General features: G+C 39.3%; 1 protein-coding gene across 1 annotated transcript in view; it reads left to right on the forward strand.

Moving 5' to 3' along the window:
- Positions 1–26,202, forward strand: part of LOC139454136 (ataxin-1-like) — a 114,379-nt gene that overhangs the window by 8,994 nt on the left and 79,183 nt on the right. Inside the window, exon 2 of the mRNA XM_071235661.1 lies at positions 6,250–6,416. Within this exon, the coding sequence (XP_071091762.1) occupies positions 6,260–6,416 (157 nt within the window). The 5' untranslated portion in view covers positions 6,250–6,259. The remainder of the gene's footprint in view (positions 1–6,249; positions 6,417–26,202) is intronic.

Genomic DNA, 26,202 nt, shown 5'->3' on the forward strand with positions numbered 1-26,202 from the left:
CGATTAACTTGCGATCAGAAACACATACATTAAATAAAAAACTCAAATGTATGAAAACAGCACACGTCATTACCCAATGAAGCTTTTTCAGCATGCGTACAACAGATCTAATTTTAAAACACAATTACGAGCTAATCTCTTTCCGAGTCAAACCTATATTTAGAACTGTTATATACTCTGCTGCAGAGTATGCTACGAGATAACAAGTCCACTCACTTTACTGATCTAAAATATGTCGCTGTCACGAGCTTGAAATGAATTCCAGACATGTGACTTCCTGTTAACGAGCCATGTTGGGGAGAAAAGGGTGGGTTCCAATCACCGGGGAAGAAATCGGTTCAGCAAACAACAAAGAAAATTATGTTGTTTACTTACATGACAGTTAATGTAGCAAAATATGAAGCCCATCAAAATGTGGAATTCAGTTTTTCATTATGTTTTTTCATTGCGTCCAATCTCTGACTGATTGGTAAATGCTATTTTGTCAGACGTTAGTAAAAACGACACACCAGCGTTAGTCAAAAACAATCACAAAATGGAAGACGATGTTTCCAAGGCCTATTTTTGAAAATGTGGGTGAAACACTTTTCATGAGCTCCTAACTTGGCATAGTCCGAGTTGCTGAGCAGAACATTTTTAAACATGGTGGGGATTTTGCAATTACTTGTCAACGCAATCCAAATACATGTATCACAACATTAATACAGGAATCCTATCCTGCAGTATACAGGGCACTGGCCTACTTGATGTACTGAAATACAGTTGAAAGAGGACTTTTTCTTAAACGAAAATATTATTTCATTTTTTTTAAGTCTTAAAATGTTTACTCATTTCGGGAAAAGCAAATAGTGATGAATACATGAGTTAAAAAATATTGCGTAGCCAATTAAAATTGAATTAACCAAACTAGAATAGAAACCTTCGAGTAAATAGCCCAATTATGAGTCCTTATAATGATAACATATAGCAAAACCTAGGCAAATTTCTACTAGTCGTTAGGATACCTTAACTATTGAGTAGTTTGGAAAGGACTAGTGTTTGAAGCCAATTTCTGGTGTCTGACCACTGATATATGGCTGGAATACTGTTAAAAGCATTGTACATCGCTCGCTCACTCACTCGTTCACTCGTTATATCACCCCTACATCATGTGCAGTGTCATTAACACTGAGAGCTCGTGTACATCGTGGTACATGTCGTTTGTCATTGTTGTCTTTGAAGGTACAGGTCGGGCAGGGATGTTGGATGAGTTTGCGAGAGTCGCTCATGCATGAGACCGTCGCATTTTCAGCATATAAGATGTCTCCAGTCATGTTTTGTTGTCACTTTACCTACAGATTAATGTATTGTCATGTTATATTCATATTAGTAATCTGTTCACACGTGCACGACACATGAACTGAAATGCTTAGTAAGTAATAAGTTTTATGGAAGAAACATTATGACAAATCAAAAAAGAGTTACTTCCCTTACTACATTGGTTGGCCCATAGTTCTTTTATTACTGCAATATTTTCTGAACAGGTTCACTGGGATGAAAGAAGACATTTGCTGAATATTTCGTTTGATCTGTAAACCAAGTTATAAAGCAAATTTGATGACTGGAAAAATTGTTTATGTATAGCGACATTAAACTGAATAAATGCTTCAGGCATTAAGGAAGAAATGAGAGGTCTGGTGCTCATTTGGCTCTAGGCTGAGACATAGTAATTGAATCGTGGCTTGTGTGAAGCAAACACATTGTCATTGTGTAATTGGGGGTTATCATTTACGGCTGGATTGATAAATATTCATTATACTTGAGCAGGCAGAAAACCAAGGAGGGCTTCAATTGACTCACAGGGGCATGGCCCAGTCGTCTAAGGCGCCGCGATTCGCTGTGCAGAGTTGCATCCCTTCAGACGCGCCAGAAACCTATGATTGTGGGTTCGAATCCTGATTCGCCCCGATTATGTTTCTAGGTTTGTGCTCGTGGGTTTCACTGAAGTGGTAAACGTCTGAGACCTGCATCACTTCGGGCTTTCCTCCCACATTAAGCTGACACACCGCGATATAACTGTAATACTGTTAAAAGCGGCGTTAAACCCAACTCACTCACTCAGTCACTCAGTCACTCACTCACTCACTCACTCACTCAATTGACTCACACCAATCTTGTTTGGGATTCCAGGCAGTTGTTTCAGAAGCCACACCATCCACATATAATAAGTCACACACAACCAAATGTTTTCCCATTGACTTCTTTGGAGAAGATGTTTTTTAAGAAATTTCACAATGTGTGAAGCCCATTTCTGGTGTCCCCCGCTGTGATATTGCTGGAATATTGCTAAAAGCGGCTTAAAACTATACTCACTCATTCACTCACTCACTCACTCACTTAAAGCTGCAATAAAATCACAACTCAGCCAGCTCCTTTTCCCAGTACATGAAGCTAAACACACCAATCCCAGTTTTCTGTACCACATATCACCTGTGTGACTAAATGTAGGAAATGTAGGAAAACATGGTCAGTTTTAATTACTGGGTGAATGTACTTTTAAAAAACATATGCATCTCATACACAATATCATCCAATTACAGCTGCCAGGTTACTTGCTGCATGCTCTATCTACAACTGATTTGGATCTACAGCATGTCCAAAGCAACAGCAATTATTCTTCTCAATACAACCTTCATACCAAACTCTCCTCTGAAACCATTAATATATTGTTGAGACCCATGAAGATCCGGGGTGGAATAGGTCTTCAGCAACCCATGCTTGCCGTAAAAGGCGACTATGCCTGTCGTAAGAGGTGACTAACGGGATCGGGTGGTCAGGCTAGCTGACTTGGTTGATGCATGTCATTGCATCCCAATTGCATGGATAGATGCTCATGATGTCAATCACTGGATTGTCTGGTCCAGACTCCATTATTTACAAACCACCCTCATATAGCTGGAATATTGCTGAGCGCGGCGTTAAACAAACAAACCAAACCAACTTATTGTTGATGTCTTAAAAGATCATTCTATGAATGAAAACCCCTTAAGCATTAACTTTTTAATTTGTCTACAGTGAAGTAAGCTTATGATAATGACATATTCAAAATGTCTAACTCGGCAGATCTCTGATATACAGTGGACATATTTACTTCATATACAAAGCAGAAACTTCAAACTTAACCAGTGAGTTATGATATTTTTCTCTGACTTTGACTGAGTCTTTGCAAGACCAACAAGATGACATTCAGACTCATTGGTAGATGTAGTTAGGAGATTATGTGTGTTTTCGGATTTGTTGGGTTTCTTTAGTATTCGACATCCGGCGGTTTCATTTGTAATTTTCAGATGTTAAATTTACTGAGCATCAAATACTTATTCTACCATGAATTTGAAAAACACTCAATTTTGATTGGTCAGTCAGGGGTAGCAAATCACAATAAACCCCCTCTGATTGAAAAAGATGATTTGAGGGCCACATCACTGTGGAAGCTAATGTTTTTGAATAGTACTTCTTTTACATTGTCAGTAGACATATTGAAGTAATATGTACAATTATAGGCTACAAAATGCAAAGTTGCGGCTACCACAATATTCAAAGGATGTGTGGCAATACATTTTGATCAGAAAACACAACAAAAATCTACAAAGAGAATTTCAGGTTTTGAAGACAACACTGAACTTGGAATCTGGTGCTTCTCTATAGACTACTGTGACATCATATCTTTTGTGGAGCAATGAGCGATATGACGTCATAATAGTGACGTGAGGTGTAGAACAAAACCTAAATTTGCAAGGCTTGCTTAGTTTTCTTTAAAGGTGCCCACCTCATGTTAGCTAACGAAGTTGCCATGCTTTCAGTGCCTGTCATGAGTTTGAGTGAAGTATTACAGTCCAAACAAACTGCTTGAGCATATTGAGCGCCATATTTTGTTTAAAAGCTTTTGTCCATGATTCCATATTTTCTGATCAACAACCAACTCAAAACACTGGACTCAACCTATGCCGCTTCACTCAATGTATTTGCTTCCACCAAAGAATTTGTGTTTTATTCAATCTTGGTAAAATGGAGATAAACTAATGATAAACATACTGTGTTTTCAATGTAGAGCAAGGTAACCTGTTGATTTCACAGCGTTAAATTGAATTTGGAACCGAACACGCAATGCTGTACATTGATAAACATGTTTATCTCCTAACTAACACCCACAAGTCTTATTACATGATGTTTATGGACACTGTAAAATGCAAAAGTCTAAATCTCTGTGTGTACGCAACCTCCCATGGTTATGAGTTGCAATGAATTACGTCATGAAACAATGGATGATGTCTCATGCTTCCGTGGTAAGTGAACTTGCCTGGTTAGCCGAATGAGGAAAAAAATGAAGTTGTATTGATAAATATTGTTCAATCATACTATTGAATGTGCTATTCCTTTCGCTCAGGCAAGTGGCATATTTTTTCAAATTTGGGATTGATGGACTTTGGATTCCGTTTAACAACATATGTTTAACAATCTGATTTCAGCACACACTCTATAAAACATAACAATGAAACTTAAAAGTAGATTGCCAAATCTGTAGTAGTAGTACTAGTTTGCAAGAGACAAGTTTGACTTTGTCATACCAGTGGCTGCTAAGACAGGACCGCCTTGTGGTCTAGTGGTGGAGCGTCCGTCTGGAGAGTGGAACGTCCTGGATTCGATCCCCGGCTGCGTCATACAAAAAGACCTTAAAAGATGGTACTTGTTGTTACCCTGTCTGGTGCTCAGCATTAAGGGGCTAAAACAAGGACTGGTCAGCTCGGAGTCAGTATACTGTGTCTGAGTGGGGCAAAAAACTGCGGCATGGTATCTAAGTGAGCAAGCACTATAAATCGGCATCAGACTAGACTAGCACATGCGCACGCACGCACGCACGCACGCACGCACGCACGCACATTTGCTCCACAATTGACATGAACATTGTCAAGCTGTTGTTAGTTTCAATGCCTAAAAATTGACATGATGGAATATGTCCCCTTACTGTTGAGGTTAAGTCTGATGTATGAAAAGCCAACAATAGCTTGATTTTAATAAGTAACAAATAAAATGAGAACTATTTGAACAAAAAATAACAATAAAACAATATTTCTGTACAAACTCTAGATGGGTAGCAATGAGTTGTCTGGACTGGGAGAATTACCTCCCTTTCACCATGCTGGTTCTCGGAGCTTGTCAGAGCAAGCCAGGGAACGGTATGCAGATATCAGCTCGTGTCTTGGCATCATGTCAAGCCATGCAAAATGTACCCTTGCCATAATTATTATATGTCTTATATGAATGCTGGACTTCAAGGAGTCTTGAAAATTACACTTAATAAATTAACGCCATGTATACCAGGTGTGCAGCACGTTTCATTTTAAAACATAAGATAATTCTCAATCTCTTGCTCCCATGCTTTTATTTACTCCTCACAAAGGCGCAACAAGAGAATTTTTATTAATACATTAGCTTGACTGTTTCTTCATCATTTTAGCTGTTTGTATGTGACGTCATCCTAATGTTTGTTCAGTGTTTGGATTATTTCTTTTATTAATGAATTATATTTTGTCAATGTGACTGAATCTGTTATGACTAAAACTACTCAACCTTTGTGAGACACTGAGATATTTCATACTGCTTAATGTCTATCCCTATCAGAAGTTGACCCATGAAGATCCGGGGTAGACTAGGTCTTCAGCAACCCATGCTTGCCGTAAAAGGCAAGTATGCTTGTCATTAGCGACTAACAGGATCAGGTGGTCAGGCTAGCTGACTTGGTTGATGCATGTCATCATATCCCAATATGGATCGATTGTCATGATGTCAATCACTGGATTGTCTGGTCCAGACTCGACCACGGTCATATTGCTGGAATGTTGCCGAGTGCGGCCTTAAACAACAATATGACTGCTTGGGACATGTGGACCTACAAAATGGCTATGTGGAGTTGCTTCCTTGAGGCCTGCCAGAAACCTATAATCATGAGTTTGAATCCTGGTTTGCCTTGATTGTGTTTCCAGGTTTGTTAGCACCATACCCTTGCTTGTGGTATGCATATAAGACTTTCATCACTTTAAGCTTACTTCCCACATCAAACTGACATAAAACCACCCACCTACCCACATACCCACTCACCCACACCCATAGCCATACACCCACATACCCACCCACCCACATACCCACTCACATACCCACTATCTGCTTCTAGATGTGTGAAACAATAACTAGACGTGTTTCTTTCCCTTTCAGCTGTACTATAATGTCTAGTAGTAGGAGTGCTGGAAGCCGGGAATCACCTTGTGCCAGTAGTAGTGGTTCGGTGTTAGTGCCTCCCTATGACTCTGCTGTGAAACACCGACTAGCTGTCCATCTCTCCGGAGGATCCTTCCAGACCACGGCTCCTGCTGTACCCCCCGGTAAGTGCGGCTTCAGTTGCAGTATACCGTTCTTATACCGTATAGGTATATTTATACCACTGAAAAGGAGTTAAGGACCACCTGTCTTTTTATATTAACTATAGTAATACAGAGATTTATGTAGGATTTACAAACTCAGTGCCCTTGGCAGGCAAATTGGGAACATTTTGTGATGTTGTTCAAAATTGGATATTTTTAAATGTATTATTTTTGTAAATTCTGAAGAATTCGGCAGTTTTTAATTACTGACATTTACTGAAGATTTGGGGCAGAATTTATCTCTCTGAGCAGGCATGGGCGGATACAGAGGGGGGGTGCGTGGGTGTGCACCCCCCCTTTTTATTTCGAAAAAAAATCTTTATTTCTGTATAAATTACCACCAAAGACAATTAATAGATCTTAATTGTGCACCCCCCCTTTTCAAAAAAGCTGTATCCGCCCATGGCAGATCTTGATAAATCCCTGTGATATGAAAGAATTGTGTGGTCCTTATTTTCTTTTGATTCTTGCTTTTCGTGAACCACCTGCCCCCAAAATTACCCACCTCTGATATTTTAATTTATTTTTTCTGACGCTCAGGGTAAAATGCCATTGTCAGCATGGCCTCATGCCCACCTCTTCATACCTAGCGATGCAGGGTCAAGGCCAGAAGAGGTCACCGGGTAGACACCTGGTAGATGGAAGATGTGAATCGGGTTAACATTTATCGATATGTTACCTACCAAATGAATAAGAAATTAAAATGCTCCCTCCATCCCTACTCTACTGTTAGTTTGACATTCTAGAAGTTGGTGAATAAATAATAAGAACATATAACTTCATGGATAACAACTTCTGGTTTATTGCATGTAGCGAGCCATCACTCACTCCAGCTTGATAACATAAGAATCTACATCGAAATATCACAATATGCAATAAACCAGATGTTGTTATCCATGAAGTTGTACATTCTAAATACCTCCCTACCCACTCAAGTTTGAAAACCCCCATGAGAAACAAGATTATTTCTTTAACAGGCCTTACATCAGTGTTTTATACACTAGTATGATGGTATTACCGATATCACAATGTTAAATATTATGATACTTTGTACATTGCAATACCTTTTCATGTGTATGATGTGATGCTTTATGAGATGTTTTTTCCATGAGGTGAGTTTCATGTGATTTGGGACCAGGTTCACAAAGTGACTTTTACATTGTGGGATATACAGGTTCGCCTAGCCTATGAAAACTTGGGGTCAGCATGACTCGGTGCATGTTTCTTTGAGAGACAGGAGCACAATTTAGAGTGTCCTGAGTTTTAGTCTACAAAATATTGTCAACAGAAAATGTGACAGAGAGGAATTGCTTAACAGTGAGATCTTTTGCATGTTCCTAAAGTTTGTCCTTTTTTTAAAAAAAGACCCCTGCTTATTTTACAGACTTGTCACAGTGGAACAGTTTTCTCGATTGACTCAAGTTTGTGTGGATATACCTCTATGGCATCATGTAATGTCCATCACCAATGATTTTCACTATTTCGCAATTCCTTCTATGTGAGGCTTCGAACTTAACTTAACTGATTTTATTTTTGCCTTGAAGAGTTTAGAAACAAAGGCAAGCCGTGTTCACTATCATCAACATTCTGTGGATAAAATACACAATTTCTGTATTAGTTACCTGGATGTTTTTATGAGAACTAGTACTGACTGATAAAAACTGGCTGTGTCAAATTTATCACACACAAAAATACACGATACACAGCATTTTGGAAGAAAATTGTGTGTCAAATACTCAGAATTCCTGTGTCATGTGCCATGGCTGTAGTGTTTTCACTGCATAATCGTTCTGGAACCTATGTATGGAGACACTACCTGGCGTGACACACACACACACACATACACACACACACACACACACACACACCCACCCACCCACCCACACACACACACACACACACACACACACACACACACACACACTGTGAACCATTCTCTTCCTGTAGTACATTCTGCACACATTCTGCACACATGCTGCAGAGACTTGCCTCCTCTGTTGTATTCTGGGAATTCTGTGAGGTCTTTGCATGATGTATTGTCACTCTCACGACTGATAATGGCTCGGTTCAATGTCAGCCTTCATCTGGATGGAAGGGCATGGGTGGTCTAGTCATCTCAGGTGCTGCAGTTTACATTGCAGAGTTGTGGGTTTGAATCTTAGATCGGGCTATGAAATCCTGTTGGATGTTGGAAAGAATAGTTAGAATCATTGTAACCATGGTAACCACATTGGTATTCACATTCACTCACCCTCAAATATCAAAAGTTTGGAATGGTAATACAAATTGTCTTGAGCCCTGAATACGTGATTCTTTGCTTTTTCTTATAAGGAATGGGGCGACAGGGTAGCCTTGTGGTTGAAGCATTCGCTTGTCATGCAGAATGCCTGGGTTCTATTCACGTGGATACAGTGTGTGAAGCCCTTTTCTTGTGTCCCCTGCCGGGTTCTTGCTGGAATATTACTGAATTAAGAAATAAATGACGAGTTGTTTATCGTACTATAAAACACAACAGGGAGTATAAGCCGTGAGGGGTGCAACCCCGAGTGGTTTATTCTCCCTGCAGTGTTTTATTGTATGATTAAGAACGACCACAAGTCGTTTTTTCTTACATGAGAGATATCACCAGCCTATTTAAGGATGATGATAAAATGTACCCCTATTTAAATAATGATGGCTCCGGCAATCGAATCTGTCCTTGGCAATGGTATACAAGTCCATTTTATGCACAGGTGGGTGTTTCCCACATTCTCACAATCCTCAGTCTTCACATTGAGACTGTCATACCTTTCCTGCTTTTGGATGCTATCGTTCTGATCTTTCCCTTGAAAAGATATTAAATGTGCTGGCTCAAGATGTGTATGAACCACATGTAGATAAGGGAGCAATCATTTGATCTCCAGATATTTTGGTTTGAGATCAGCATAATCTTTTCTAAATGTTCAGAAGCTCAGTTATTTTTTCGAACATAGGAAAGTGCTCCCCCCCCACCAAAAAAAAGAAGAAAAAAGAGAAAAAGAAAAATCATCAAAAGGTTGCTTCTTAAGGGTGCCAGATTGGGTGGGTGGTTGAGTCCTTGACATTTTATAAAGTACTGACTGCTGAGTGCAATGTCAGCCAGGGAAATGGGTTCATTTGAGTGGGTTGGTCATGTGATCATTTAGGTCAAAGGTCAGTTTCACAATTCAAAACATTTCAAGGTTTCCGTCACCTACCCAGGGTACTGCCTTTGAATAACATTCTTGCATACAACTAGTTTGACAGCCTACTTTATGGCTGTGCAGTTAAGGCATGGTTGAATAGTATGTGGGTGTCACTGGGAAATGCACGCTGAATTTCTTTTATTGCTGCAAAATGTGAGAGGTGGGATTAATGTTTTAAGACAATCATGTTGGATATATTTAGAATATAAGGACAGAAGAGTGTATATTAGCAAGCTGAAAATTCAAAATCATTGATACAGTGATAAAAATGTTCTGACATTATGAACAGTTGATAATTTTAATTGTTAATCATAAACCATTTTAAAATCTTATATTTGTATTTATTTATTTAAAGGGGAAATGCTGGCAGAAGTTAGAGTGATAATTATGCCTGACAGTGATGCCTGACAGTGTTGACTGATAGTGATGACTGACAGTGATGACTGACAGTGATGACTGACAGTGATGCCTGACAGTGATGACTGACAGTGATGACTGATAGTGATGACTGACAGTGATGACTGACTGACAGTGATGACTGACAGTGATGCCTGACATTGATGACTGACAGTGTTGACTGACAGTGATGCCTGACAGTGTTGACTGACAGTGTTGACTGACTGACAGTGATGACTGACAGTGTTGACTGACAGTGATGCCTGACATTGATGACTGACAGTGATGCCTGACATTGATGACTGACAGTGTTGACTGACAGTGATGCCTGACAGTGTTGACTGACAGTGTTGACTGACTGACAGTGATGACTGACAGTGTTGACTGACAGTGTTGACTGACAGTGATGACTGACAGTGATGATTCAACAATGATTCTAGATACCCTGAACTATACTTTTACAGGCTGCTGTGAAGTGGAAAATAAGGTTGACCACCGTGGAAAAACAGATGACATCACTCACTCACTCACTCACTCACTCACTCACTCAGAAGGCTTTTGAGTACATTTTGCTGTTGATTTAGAGTTGTTGTGTACATCTAGTTCAGATTACATTTCTGTTAAATCAGAGAGTTAATGTAGTGGGATGACTTTTCTCTATGATGCACCTATCACATTGATGTTGTAATACATTCTTGTGTGCACACATGCAAGCACAGATACGCCCAACCAAAGTCCAGTTAGGGGAAAATAATTTGATTGTTTATCTGTTTATGGTGCTGTTTCATTGTAACATGATATCCCGTAACTGTGTACAACAGATTCTTGTCTCCTAAGGTATATTGGTTTTTTTATCTTGGCTAATTTCAGTTGATTGCATTACTCTTGAACTTATTTCCTTCAGATAGACAGGATGGGTTATTTCTTTTTTTTAATGATGGAATTCAGCATGTTTTGTCCGTACAATATTGATTCTCGACCTGAGCGATCCAGTGGAGACTGAGGGCCTCATAATCACTTGCCGAGGATCAAATTAACGTGGATGTACCTCGAGTAAAAATATCTCTCCATCATCATCATGTTGTGATGTCGAGACAAAAATGACTGGATAATCAATTTACTGTGGCGGCCAGTAGGATTCAGCCTACTAGATATCATATAACATTATTAGATTGGAAAGAAAAACAAGGTTAATGCTTTTATGAATTATGAACTACTTTCTTACTTATTGTGGAGAGGTGAACAGTTGTGTGAAAAAGGAATTTAACTCTGATGTCATGCCTTTGTGTTTCAAAATTTCAATTTAAAAAGTTGTCATGGTTATTTCAGTTTGAATTGTAATTGATGAATGTGACAGATTCCCTTAAAATCAATTTTTCAATATGGGCACCAGGTAGACATCTTTTATTAAGAATAAGAGACCTGAAACTTGGGTGATGGTGATGGTCACCTTGTGTAGGACCAAGATTATTCAAAACATTGTGATTGGAAATCAAATATGGCTGCAGGTGGCCATATTGGAAAATACAAAAGAATTCGTCTCAACATCTTCTCCTCAGAAACCATAAAAGGAATAAAGCTGAAACTTCACGTTTGTTTCCACCAATGATGACATCCAGATTTATTCAAGAGGTCTGAATCTGATTTTCATTATGGCCTTCTTGGCAGCTATATTGAAATAAAAACACTATTTATATTCCCTGCTCAGGCATGTCTACTCAAAATGTACTGTAATTATCTTCAATGCTTTCAATGTTTTCATCTCTAAAATATGCCGAATGAGGAAGCTGAACTTGGCATGTATGGGGGTTCTCTGCCATCGTTCCGAGGCAGTTGAGTTAATTGACTTTAAAAGTCCCGTTTCTACCCTTGCCGAACAAGGCTGGAATTCCTGGGCTTGATCGTAGGGCCACCAATGGCTATTATGAGTTATGTCCCTTCTATCTCTCCTATGGACCAATCAGATTCAACCTCTCATATCACTTACATTTGCTTCCAACAAAATGGCGGCACCCAGTCAAGACGAACTGATCAATAATCAAGATCTATATTGTGATAAAACGAGTCTTATATCCCGAAGTGCATCAAATCATGTGATCACCTTGATTAAAAACATAAAAAGTTTTAGAAAATATCTGTTGACAAGTTGGCGGTGCAAATGCTTTGCAAATCCTGCAATTGACTGAAAACTCCATAATACCAGCCTAGTTCAGCAAGGGTGGAAACTGGACTTTTATAGTCAGTTAACTCCCTTGCCTTGGGAAGATGGTTCTCCTCATGATGACATATTTTGTTTCAATTTTTTACGACTTTGCTGTTTTTGTGAATCAATTGGAAACATTGTATGGCATTAGAAAATTATTTGACTTTTGAGTATTTGCAACAATGCTCTAAAATGGTAATATCATTTTAAAATGTGGATAGTAAATTACTTGTTTCATATTTGTTAGTACTTTTGTCCTCATTATTTATGCAGAAAGTGTTTAAACAACAATACAGACAGCAACCTTTTTTACGTGGCTGATACTGTTGACAATTTAAACTGTTGGATACATATCCAGGTGAGCTACAGTGCATTTTTCAGGGAAGGAATATGATTCTGTGATTTTCTACAAAGTTAGGTCACTAGGTTATGTCTGATCATTATTGTAACCAATGATTTCTTTTGCAGAAACCAGATCTCAATCAAACTTTTAATGATAGGAAAAAGTTACGTGTAGTCTTTCTCAAGATAATATTATTCCAGTTATGTTAGCAAGCAAACATTCTTTTGAAAGATAAGGTGTAGTATTCAGCATAGACTATGACAACTTAGGGTCTGATGGTAAGAACTTGATTTAACTTTCATTGACATGAAAATCTTGTTGCTCCAGACAAAACCAGGTTACACCCTGGTCCCATAAATTTATCAAAGTTGAAAGATAGATGCATGGACTAGTCTAAAATATATAAATTCTAAGATCTCTGATGACCATGTCATGATTTGACATAAATTAATGAGTATTGCTGTAATAGGAACTTGTGCACATAATTTTGAAGTACACATGGTTTGATGATGTCAAGCCCAAGAAAGCATGACAAATTACACATAACACAGGGATTAGTGATGTTGTATGCTACATGAAGCTTAGAGGTATTGAGTGTGTTCAAAGATCATTGTTGCGTGGAGAAGCAAGGGTTGGACAGACGCAAATTTGAAATCTTTTTACACACACTTGGTGCATGTAGCCATGAATATTAGGTTGCACTTTTAAATAATAGGTCCCACCGGTGCATGTTTAATGTAAGCAAAATCAAGCTTGGCAACTAGTCATCTGGTTATTAGTTGTTGCCCAGTAATTAGACATTTCCGCGGTTTAATTCCCCTAGCATTACAATCTTAGGGCGCGTTCATGTTTTCGAGTTAGATTTGATAATGAATCAAAAAACAAAATGAGTGAAAAACTATCAAAAACACAACAGGATTGTGTAATTGGTTGATAAAACTTTCAACTCACTTGTGAACCCTGCCATGGTGCTATATGTTTTATGTTACCTTGTGAGACAATGCAGATTTTCTGGCAGCAATTCACAGTCACTCATACACTCATTCTAAATATAAAATGCCATCGAGAATGTAAGGGGAAGTAACTCTTCACAGCATGCATGTCAAATAACTGGAGGAAGTGCCTATAAATACATAAATAAGATTCTGTTGTCACTGTCAGGGTTTCTGTTAGTTTGTTTGTTTGATGTGTAACACTGCACAATAATCCAGCTATATGACGGCGGTCTGTAAATAATCAATCTGAACCAGATAATACAGTGATTGACATCATGATCATTAATCAACACAATTGGGATCGATGACATGCATCAACCAAGTCATGGAGCCTGATCTACCGATGCCGTTAGTCGCCTCTTACAACAAGTATAGTTGCCATTTGTGTCAAGCATTGGTTGCTGAAGACCTATAGTCGACCCAGATCTTTACAGATTGTCAAGGTTTGGTAACGAAGCTAAGTATAATTAATATGCAGGGTATCAGCATAATGCAACACTGTAACTAGAGGGACTAGGTTGAGGTAAGGCAGCATCAACTAATTTGAGGCAGTTAAAACCCCACTTACCTCTGGTGGCTCACAATGAATAACAAATGTCTAGCAGTTATTAATTACCATAATGCCACAGAGGAATGTCTCAATATCACACTTATGGCCTTTATTACAATATCTAGGTCTGTAAAGGGCAGACTGTTTGATATTTGGTTTGGGTAATATACTCTGTTCCTGAAAATTCTTGCTACAAATACCTTGTCCTCAAACTTGTTCGAATTAATTTGATTCTTGTTTAACACCACACTCAGCATTATTCAAGCTATTTGACGTCAGTCTATAAATAATCAAATCTGGGCTAGACAATCCAGTGATTGACATCATGCGCATCTATCCACACAATTGGCATTTATGCTTCAACCAACTCAGCGAGCCTGACCACCCAGTCTAGTTAGTTGCTTCTTACAACAATCATATTCGGATATTCGATTTTATATATCAACCAAGTCAGCTAGCCTGACCACCCAGTCTAGTTAGTTGCTTCTTACAACAATCATATTCGGATATTCGATTTTATATATCAACCAAGTCAGCTAGCCTGACCACCCAGTCTAGTTAGTTGCCTCTTACAACAATCATATTCGGATATTCAATTATATATATCAACCAAGTCAGCTAGCCTGACCACCCAGTCTAGTTAGTTGCCTCTTACAACAATCATATTCGGATATTCGATTATATATATCAACCAAGTCAGCTAGCCTGACCACCCAGTCTAGTTAGTTGCCTCTTACAACAATCATATTCGGATATTCGATTTTATATATCAACCAAGTCAGCTAGCCTGACCACCCAGTCTAGTTAGTTGCCTCTTACAACAATCATATTCGGATATTCAATTATATATATCAACCAAGTCAGCTAGCCTGACCACCCAGTCTAGTTAGTTGCCTCTTACAACAATCATATTCGGATATTCGATTATATATATCAACCAAGTCAGCTAGCCTGACCACCCAGTCTAGTTAGTTGCCTCTTACAACAATCATATTCGGATAATCGATTTTATATATCAACCAAGTCAGCTAGCCTGACCACCCAGTCTAGTTAGTTGCCTCTTACAACAATCATATTCGGATATTCGATTATATATATCAACCAAGTCAGCAAGCCTGACCACCTTATCATGGTTAGGCACCTCTTACGAAAAGCATAGTCGCCTTTTATGGCAAGCATGGGTTGCTGAAGGTGAGGTGAAATGGGGTTTAACGTCACGTCCAAGATTATTGCACTTATATAGCGACGTGCATGTACGTGTGTGTGTTTGTGTGGCTGCTTGTACTAGTCCGGACTGATGCCGATTTATAGTGCTAGCTCACTGAGATACCATACCGCAGTTTAACATGAATACCCCACTCAGACACAGTATACTGACTCCAAGCCGACCAGTCCTTGTTTTAGCCCCTTAATGCCGTGCGCCAGACAGGGTAACAACAAGTACCATCTTTTAACGTCTTTTGGTATGACGCGGCCGGGGATCGAACCCCGGACCTTCCGCTCTCCGGGCGGACGCTCTACCACTAGACCACGGAGGCGGTCAGGGTTGCTGAAGAGCTTTTATACCCCAGTTCTTCACGGGTTACAAGAAAGTAATGTTCTCTGGACATGATAGATGTCGTAAAGTATTATGTGTTGTGGATAAAAATAAATTTATAGAAATACTTCTTACAGAGACTAAAAATGTATGTTTTAAAGTGTCATGTGTGTCATTGTGGATAGTTGCTTACAATATCGAACCCTGGATTGTCTGGTCCAGTCATATTTTGGTACAATATTGCTGATATATTGCTGAGTGAGGCGTTAAAATCTGTAGTCAGTAATCCCATGGGTTCCCAAAATATTGCTTCCGATAAACCAAAAATTGCGAATGAACACAAATGATATCCATTGCAGGCCACATTGGCTGTACAAGAATAAGGATGTCGGAATGATAGGAGCAGGTTTAACAGAAATATAGCAATTAGATTTATCAGATATTTGTTTTCTGATAAGAAATACAATCAATTTTCTTACAGTCCTTGTCAGATCACTAAGTTTGGATTCAAATAAAAGAAATTCCTTCCTGTAATAAGTGCAAGGCATCACACTAGTTTGTATTTTATTTGATGTTGGTACAGTGCCTGGGACTCCGAGAATGCTCTGGACTTGCGATCCATGAGCATACCACAACAACAATCTGTACTTATTCATGTGTGTGGGCTGTCACAAGTGACTGTGGTTTTTCTTGCAGCATCCATGTCAGCTTGAAAGGGGAGGTGGTGGAGGGCACTAGCATACTCCATTGTACCCAGTTCCCCATGCTGGTGTGAATGCTTCATGTCATCACGTCATGCCACAGCCTCGTCACTGAAACCCCTTCATCATGTTAGGTCTATAATGTCACTTACCTGTTATAAACTGGGTCTGCCAGGACTACTGGAGTGTACTTTGAGCAAGAAATGGTTATACTTCTTGACAACTGGTGTTTGGTTTTCTTTAAAAATTGTGCTTTGTGACTAAAGTCTTGGGTACCAGAGCAGTGTTAGCTATCTTGCCAAACAACATACACTGATGACCTTATGGCCCGTGAATGTATAAAAACTAAAAGAATGCATGCGTCATGCTTTTCTCTATGAACCGTATTTGAGGTATTGTCTGTCTTGTGTATTGATGTTTTTCACCTTTCTTGTTTTCACGTCGTTGTTGGCTGCAACACTTAGCCACATAAATCTGATTCCTGTGGTATCATTGAGTAAATCTGAAATATGTTTGGGTAATTATGAACACCTCATTAAGTACATCTGGACACGTGAATTTGGTAATTGTGAACACCTCATTAAGTACATCTGGACACGTGAATTTGGTAATTGTGAACACCTCATTAAGTACATCTGGACACGTGAATTTGGTAATTGTGAACACCTCATATTAAGTACATCTGGACACCTGAATGTGGTAATTTTGAACACCTGATATTAAGCACATGTGGACACCTGAATTTGGTAATTTTGAACACCTCATATTAAGTAAATCTGGACACCTGAATTTGGTAATTTTAAACACCTGATAATAAGTACATCTGGACACCTGAATTTGGTAATTTTGAACACCTCATATTAAGTACATCTGGACACCTGAATTTGGTAATTTTGAACAACTCATATTAAGTACATCTGGACACCTGAATTTGGTAATTTTGAACACCTCTGTGTGTGAAACAAAAAGAATTGCCAGGCTGCCATCAGGATCCACAGACTTTAGAAGCTGTAGGCCCTGACTAAACTCTTCACTCTGTCTTTTAAAAAGAACTACAGCTTATAGTGACAGACAAATATATTACATGTTAATTTACAACAGGTCATAAGGACCCATACAAATTTGAAAGTAGGAGCCCAACAAAAGATTTACCTGCCACTGGCCTACAGGCAGGCACTTATTTAGAACTCTGCACCTCGTGTTTGCATGACAAGGAGTGAGTGAGTTAGTGATTTGGGTTTAAAGCCGCTTTTAACAGTATCCGAGTTATATCACGGCGTGTCAGCTTAATGTGAGAGGAAAGCCAGAAGTGATACAGGTCTGAGACTTTTACCACTTCGGTGAAACCCACAAGTACGGGTATGGTGCTGACAAACCTAGAAACATAATCGGGGCGAACCAAGATTCAAACCCACAGTCATAGATTTCTGGCGTGCCCAAGGAACGCAATTCTGCCCAGCGAATTGCGGCGCCTTAGACGACCAGGCCACCCGTGCCCCCGGTATGACAAGGAGAATTGTTATGAATAGCAATTTTGTTATCATACATACACACTTCATCAGGTGAATGGGCAAGGTAAACGTTGTGTATGTATAATAAAGAAGTTGACATCCATCATACTCCTTGTCATGTTAACATCCAACGTCTTGATGCTTATAAACACTCTCACCTCTTGTTGGGTAATTTTGAAAACTCATATTGAGTAAATTTGAATATCTGGTTTGGGAACTTAGAATACCTCACATTGGATAAAACTTAAATCACGAGTCTTTACGTCAGATACTCCAGTAGGGAAAACTGTTGCTGCTTATAAAACAAAAATTTAAATTTCTTAAAGAAATATCAAATTATACAGTGCATTGCAGCTAGTTCTAATATCATAAATTGATATGTTATTTCCAGGACTCGGACGATAAACCAACTGTAATCCGATACATGTCACGATACCTTGCTCACGATCCGATATGTATCACAATATTTGCATGTGCTCTTATCTGTGGTTTGTAAGCCATCTTTTTTTACAGACAAGATGGCCAAATACCTAGCACACTGACAGTTTACAGTTGGCAGTGTTAAGATTGACACAATGAACGAAACTACTAACATTTTCACTACTAACTTTCAGTACAAACTGGTGTTTGTGTAACAGTTATTAAAGCAAACTTTGAAGGTAAGTATTGATATTGTTTACTGAGTGTCAACTGTCGTCATTACTTATATCGAGAAGTAAAAAAGTCGGTAAGATGCATCGTTGTATCATCCCACCATTACTTATTTCATCTACTACAGGTGAGCTTCAGTCCCTGTGATCTGAGTTTAGGGACCATCCATATGTATGTATAGCTGTTATGAAATTATTTCTTTCAAAACATTCACAATCAGCAAATGTCACAATATTGTTTCCTCAAATTCAATTGTTGTTGCAATCAGTATCCGTGATAGAAATCACTATTATAATATTTCCAGTCATGTGCAGCCCAGATGTTCAACAAATATCAGCTGTGTTGCCATCTGTGAAAAGAGGCATTCAACATGGTTATCCCGTGCCTGTCATATACTCTGTATATAGAAGAAAAAATTAACGACATATCGATTACAATTGATGGAACTCGCATCACAAGCATGAGCATACTCCGCAGTACAGTATTTGCCATAATAAATGCCCAACTCCAATAAGTGTCCCCTGACCAACGTCTGGACCAACTGTAAATAATCTTTGTAAGTGCCTTCTAAGTCTAAAGATTTACATGACGATCCATGATATATTCAGACATTCAGACATTTTTACACAAATCACATCAGTGCAAAAGGGGTATCTTTTATCGAAAAAGTTTGAGTCTTGTTGAAGTTTGACCTGAGTTTGTTCTCTGCCACTGTTGTATATATTTGACAACATTTGACACCTTTAAAGGGACATTACATCAAAGGTTCTGTGTGTTATTAAATCAGGCATGAAATAATTTCCGATTGTGACGTTATACCTTTAGTTCATGCATGATTCAATTCTCAAACCAAAACAGCAAAGCCGACAACGCAAGGGCTGCATAGAATATCTCACTTGGATCATATGAAGAGAAAGTCGTCATATTTTTTCATACAAAATATAAAGTGCCAGCTTCATTGGATTTAAAGCCAGTGTTTATCAAGGCCTAGAACACAATTGAAATACATCGGCCATATAAAGCCATGAAATCGCTCACCTACCCAGAGTTCTTTGCGGCCAGCCTCTTACCTCTGCCACATTGTCACATCTTACACAGTCCATTCAAGATATTTCATATTTTTCGTCTACACATTTAGATAAACATATGTCATAAAATGTTTAACTTTCATTCAGAAAATATCCTGAAATATAAAAAACTATTTCCATTTGCGTATTGATCCTTAGGTTTGTACGGCCTGGCAAGCTGTCATCAAAGCTCCATGGAGAATGGAGAGCATGCTATACAGTCTTAACAAGACTTTAGTGAAGCCGTATTGTCATGCACGTCAATGTCGCAGATATAGTAGCATGTCTATATAATCATGCAAAACAGTATGTAAAGCATTGGGTCTGTCTGTTCTTATTTCAGAATAATGCGTTTCTTAACAAACAAGAGAAAAGTCTGGTCATGTGATATGCCTACGCCCACGGTGTGGTGACTGGAGCAGAAACTCCTCTCATGTAATAAGGCGAGCACAGCCGGGTAGGCTCGAGGTTTATCGGCTTGTTTACAAACAATGCTTTAGGACAGTCCAAGTACTGGCCCTCTAAAGACGTACTGGTATTGTCTTAGGCAGCTCTGGATGTAAACTCATTAAAGTCCCTACAATCTATGCTTGTGAGAGGCGATTACATGGCTCGGTTGGTTAGGCTCATTAACTTGATTGCTTGCGTGTCATCATCCCCCAGTTGTAACAAACAAACAAATGTTAACTTGCAGATCTGTTTAATATTTCAAACATTTTGCTTTTCACATTATAAAAGAATCTTCTTCTTTTTTTCAATTGGCTGCATCGTTGTTGATAAAATTGTGTTTGTTGTAAAAAGTGTCTGAATTCCCTGTTGGTTGAGTTTCTTTTCTTTGTTTGGTGTTTAACACCACACTCTGCAATAGTCTAGCCATATTTTTCATCAGTATGTGAATTTTTGTGTCACCAGATAAACCAATGATTGATATGAGCATTTATCCTTGTCTTCAAGGTAAGATGACACTGTGTATCAACCTAGTCACTGAGCCTGACCATCCAATCCAGGCGCCTGTAAGGCTATTACAACAACATGGTTTGCTGGCTACCAACTTTGACCTAGAATCCCCACTGGCCTAAAGAGTAGACTGGTCGTGAATGTGATGTTATAATACTGAAGGTCTGGGTTCAGATCCCAACATGTACACATAGTTTGATGCTCATCCTTGGGGTTCCTTGAAATAATAATGAAAGAACTTCTGCTAAATAAGATGTAGAAAGACTGAAGAATTTTACTGGTTAAGGTGTTGAGATTATTTATTATACTGGTGGTCTGGTTTCAAATCCCACCATGGATACAGTATGTGAGGCTGATGCTTAGAGTCACTTCTGGATCAAAAGTATTTTGTATTTTGGTGTTTGAGACAGATTGTGGAAAAGATGGCCAATGTTTCGAGTTAATGTTTTGTCATCCCATATTATCATCATCCCTCGACAGATTCATACATGCAATCTCCTAACCTGATATTCATGTGCATTTATTTCAGTGGCTATGTTAGATTCATGATCAACATCTGCCCTGGGGACTCTAACTAAGGCAATGATATTCTGCCTTCCTCTGTTACTGGCAATAGTGAAACATGCACCAGTTCTAGGCAGTTTCTACAGTCCTAGAAGAAGAGCAACATTAGGGACTTGGTAGTGGGACCTTGTGGTAGTATACAGACAGAATAGAGACTTGGTTGTGGGACCTTGTGGTAGTGTACAGACAGAATAGGGATCGTCTGCTTGTAGTAAGCGCTGTCTGCTTGTAATAAGCATCGCTGCTTGTAGTAAGCGCTGTCTGCTTGTAGTAAGCATCGTCTGCTTGTAGTAAGCGCTGTCTGCTTGTAGTAAGCATCGTCTGCTTGTAGTAGGCACTTTCTGTTTGTAGTAAGCACCGTCTGCTTGTAGTAAGCATCGTCTGCTTGTAGTAAGCATCGTCTGCTTGTAGTAAGCGCTGTCTGCTTGTAGTAAGCATCGTCTGCTTGTAGTAAGCGCTGTCTGCTTGTAGTAAGCATCGTCTGCTTGTAGTAGGCACTTTCTGTTTGTAGTAAGCACTTTCTGCGTGTAGTAAGCACCGTCTGCTTGTAGTAAGCATCGTCTGCTTGTAGTAAGCACTGTCTGCTTGTAGTAAGCACTGTCTGTAGTAAGCACCATCTGCTTGTAGTAAGCGATGTCTGCTTGTAGTAAGCACCTTCTGCTCATAGTAAGCACACTCGGTTTGTAGTAAGCACCGTCTGCTTGTAGTAAGCACTGTCTGTAGTAAGCACCATCTGCTCGTAGTAAGCGATGTCTGCTTGTAGTAAGCACCTTCTGCTCGTAGTAAGCACACTCGGTTTGTAGTAAGCACCGTCTGCTTGTAGTAAGCACTGTCTGTAGTAAGCACCATCTGCGCGTAGTAAGCACTTTCTGCTTGTAGTAAGCACACTCGGTTTGTAGTAAGCACCTTCTGCTCAGTAATCCTGTGTATACAGAAAACAGAGAGAGACAAGTGGGAACAAGGTTGTTCCCTGGGGCACCTGCTGGAGCTCTGGTTGTGCCCCAGGGAGACTCTGACTGACTTCACCCAGCTCCACTGTGACAGCAAGATTGATTGTCATGTGACTAGAGCCAAGTGTACTTCTTCAAACGATATATATGTCAATGTGACTACTTTGCTATGGAAACCTGTTGGGATTAACAAAGTGTATATCATTTATTAGCTTGAGCAGTTATGGAGGTTGTAATTGATAGTAATAAATGTAATGATTACTTTGATTCGTAGAGGCAGAACAATAAGATTCAATATAAGTATCATTACATGGATATTAATACGAACGCCATTCCGCACATTCTCAACAACAGTATATGCTCAGCCCCTCCTTGCAGCTTTGTGTTTTCTCAATGCTGTGTACAATGTAGTTAGAACTATGGGTGGTTGACAAAAATATGCATCTGCATTATAGATTGGGGAGTGACGACCATCCCTTTCTCATCAGTGTAAGAGGTTTAATTTATTCAACACATAATTTTCATCATAGAAGCCTGTGATAATGTGGTCAATACACATGTGTCTCTTCAGTGTTGCTTAATATTGTATGTCTGATCCCTAGATGGCATATTTTTTATGCAGATCTGTGTTCGAAATTAACATGAGTCAGGGACCTCGAAGTATGCTGAAGTACTTGAATCTAGGGACCCTCTACGTTTTAAACTTTTTACTTTAGATTTATGACAAGGACTTCTTGTCATTCATGTTTAATTTCAAACACTGCAAATACTGAATGTGTGTGCAAATTCTACGAGTATCATGTGCAAAGTTTTCAATTATGGCGGACATTTTTCAAATTTTAGATCGCAGAATTCTTTGCTGTGGTGATTCTTGCCTAAAATTCTCTGAGTAGGGGTGATCCATAAAATAGTCTGCAGTGAGGGGTTCCGCTTCGTACCAGCACACACGAATAAGTAAATCTGCAATGAGGGGTTCCATTTCGTACCAGCACACACGAATAAGTAAATCTGCAATGAGGGGTTCCGTTTCTTACCAGCACACACGAATAAGTAAATCTGCAATGAGGGGTTCCGTTTCTTACCAGCACACACGAATAAGTAAATCTGCAATGAGGGGTTCCATTTCGTACCAGCACACACGAATAAGTAAATCTGCAATGAGGGGTTCCGTTTCTTACCAGCACACAGGAATAAGTAAATCTGCAATGAGGGGTTCCGTTTCTTACCAGCACACAGGAATAAGTAAATCTGCAATGAGGGGTTCCATTTCTTACCAGCACACAGGAATAAGTAAATCTGCAATGAGGGGTTCCATTTCTTACCAGCACACAGGAATAAGTAAATCTGCAATGAGGGGTTCCGTTTCTTACTAGCACACACGAATAAGTAAATCTGCAATGAGGGGTTCCGTTTCTTACCAGCACACACGAATAAGTAAATCTGCAATGAGCGGTTCCGTTTCTTACCAGCACACACGAATAAGTAAATCTGCAATGAGGGGTTCCGTTTCTTACTAGCACACACGAATAAGTAAATCTGCAATGAGGGATTCCGTTTCTTACCAGCACACAGGAATAAGTAAATCTGCAATGAGCGGTTCCGTTTCTTACCAGCACACACGAATAAGTAAATCTGCAATGAGGGATTCCGTTTCTTACCAGCACACAGGAATAAGTAAATCTGCAATGAGGGGTTCTGTTTCTTACAAGCACACAGGAATAAGTAAATCTGCTCTATTGATACAAACTTGAATGCTGAATTTATTATGGATAAATTAGTTCAAAATTTGGTAATAACAATAAGTGCATATTTAATGCGCCCGATTCCATTCACCGAGTGGATACTCATAGCACTACACTATTATTACCCCGGTCAATGTATCAGTGAGCACTCAATTTTCAGCTCCCTGGGGAGTATACAACCCAAGCTGCCTGTGAGGTACCCGGTACCCACTCACTGCTGGGTGAACAGAGGCACATTCCGAACAAAGTCACTTGCCCAAGGAGACACCACATGTGGTACATGTGCTTCAGTGTAGGGCAGGGCCAAAGCCTTAGAAACTCTCAGGAGTCAAGCTGCTAAACGTGGTCACCCATCCAACTACTCTCCTAGACCGACATTGCTTAACTTCACCTGATTTGTGATCTGTGCGCTGTGCACAGGACCACATGCCACCACGTTAATCTAAAATAGAGAGACAATGGATTATGTAAAAAGTGACCGCCTCCGTGGTCTAGTGGTAAAGCGGAAGGTCCGGGGTTTGATCCCCGGCCGTGTCATACCAAAAGACGTTAAAAGATGGTACTTGTTGTTACCCTGTCTGGTGCTCTGCATTAAAGGGCTAGAACAAGGACTGGTCAGCTCTGGTCAGGAGTCAGTATACTGTGTCTGAGTGGGGTATTCATGTTAAACTGCGGCATGGTATCTCAGTGAGCTAGCACTATAAATCAGCATCAGTCCGGACTAGTACAAGCAGCCACACACATGTGCATGCACGTCGCTATATAAGTGCAATAATCTTGGACGCGACGTTTCACCCCATTTCACCTCACCTCACAAAAAGTAAGAATATGCACATCATGGCATATACCAGTAAGCATATGATTCAAAACATTTTCCTAATTGATTTCTACATGTCTTTCTATGCCATGTACAGATTGTTGAGGTCAAAGCTGGATATAGGTCTGGTTAATGTACAGCTCAAGGTTACTGCCCAATCAGAGATTGTCATTTGATCATCTTGAGTATTTTTTTAGGCTAATAAATGTGCTGCAGACACTTTATATAAACTGTTTGTGTCATACATTTCAGGCAAACTTTGTAATTTAGCTGGGTGAGACAGATAATTTTATTTCAAGGCACTACATTTCAAAAGCTTTGCCTTAGTTTTTTTGCTGACCTGAACCAAAGTTGTGCTGTCTGTCCATCTGTTGGAAATGTTCCCTTTTTCTCCATTTCCCGCATCTCTGTAATCTATAAGGTCTATGCAGTTCAGACATTGCATGAATGATCCAAGCAATAGTGTTTAGAAATAAATGGTCTCAAAATTCCAATTGGACATTAACATTGACACCATGGCAGCGATATTGAAAATGTCATTTTAGCCAATTACTGAGACATTTCTGGTTCTTTTATTAAGTAATATGCAGAAGTTTTCTTCTTCTTTTTTTTACATGATTTTTTACTCTTCTTTGGTTTTTGACCTACCGGTACATATACACCAATTATTTTAGTTTTATTTGACATTTTCCCTAAAACCTGTGTGTTTATGGAGCTGCAATTGTGTGTTGATGATCACAAATGGGGGTGTTTTTATAATGTGAGTATTCCCAACTAATTAGAAATATATGGCATCCACACCACTAAATGTTGTGTATGTCAAATTATTAATCTTTGAACTTGTGCTGTTGCTGTGGATACAAAGGCATCATGACAAAAAGAAGTTGGACCGTCTAGTCAACCAAGTATTTGTGTATAAATGTGTTTGTTTGTTTGTTTGTGCATTGCTTAATGCCATGTTCAGCAATACTCCAACTACATGACGGCGGTCTGTAAATAATCGAGCCTGAACCAGACAATCCAGTGATGGACATCATGAGCATCGATCTATGCAATGGGATACCATGACATGCATCAACCAAGTCAGTGAGCCTGATCTACCGATGCCGTTAGTCGCCTCTTATAAAAAGCATAGTTAGTGAAGACCCTTCCTTGTATAATCCTGAAATTGAATTGTGTTGTTTAATTATGCAAATATTCCAAGAACAAAGTGGGGCGGTTGGGTAGCCTAGTGGTTAAAGCTTTCGCTCGTCAATCCGAATCCGGTTCGATTCCCGACGTGGGTAAAATGTGTGAAGCCCATTTCTGGTGTCCCCCACCGTGATATTGCTGGAATATTGCTAAAAGTGGCGTAAAACCATACTCACTCACTCACTCAAGAACAAAGCAGGAGAGCTACAGAGCCTTGTGTGGAACATTTTGCTGTTGTTCCTTCATGTAATGACAGAAGACATTATTTTAGAATGAGTTGAGGCAGCAAAATCACAGCTCTGAGCGTGATAGAGACTTACTTTTAATCTATTAGGTATTGTGTGTTTTTGTAGAAATTCTTAGACTCTC

The sequence above is a fragment of the Haliotis cracherodii genome, unplaced genomic scaffold (assembly GCF_022045235.1).
Source record: "Haliotis cracherodii isolate W230 unplaced genomic scaffold, xgHalCrac1.p SCAF_10, whole genome shotgun sequence".
Taxonomy (NCBI): Eukaryota; Metazoa; Mollusca; class Gastropoda; order Lepetellida; family Haliotidae; genus Haliotis; species Haliotis cracherodii.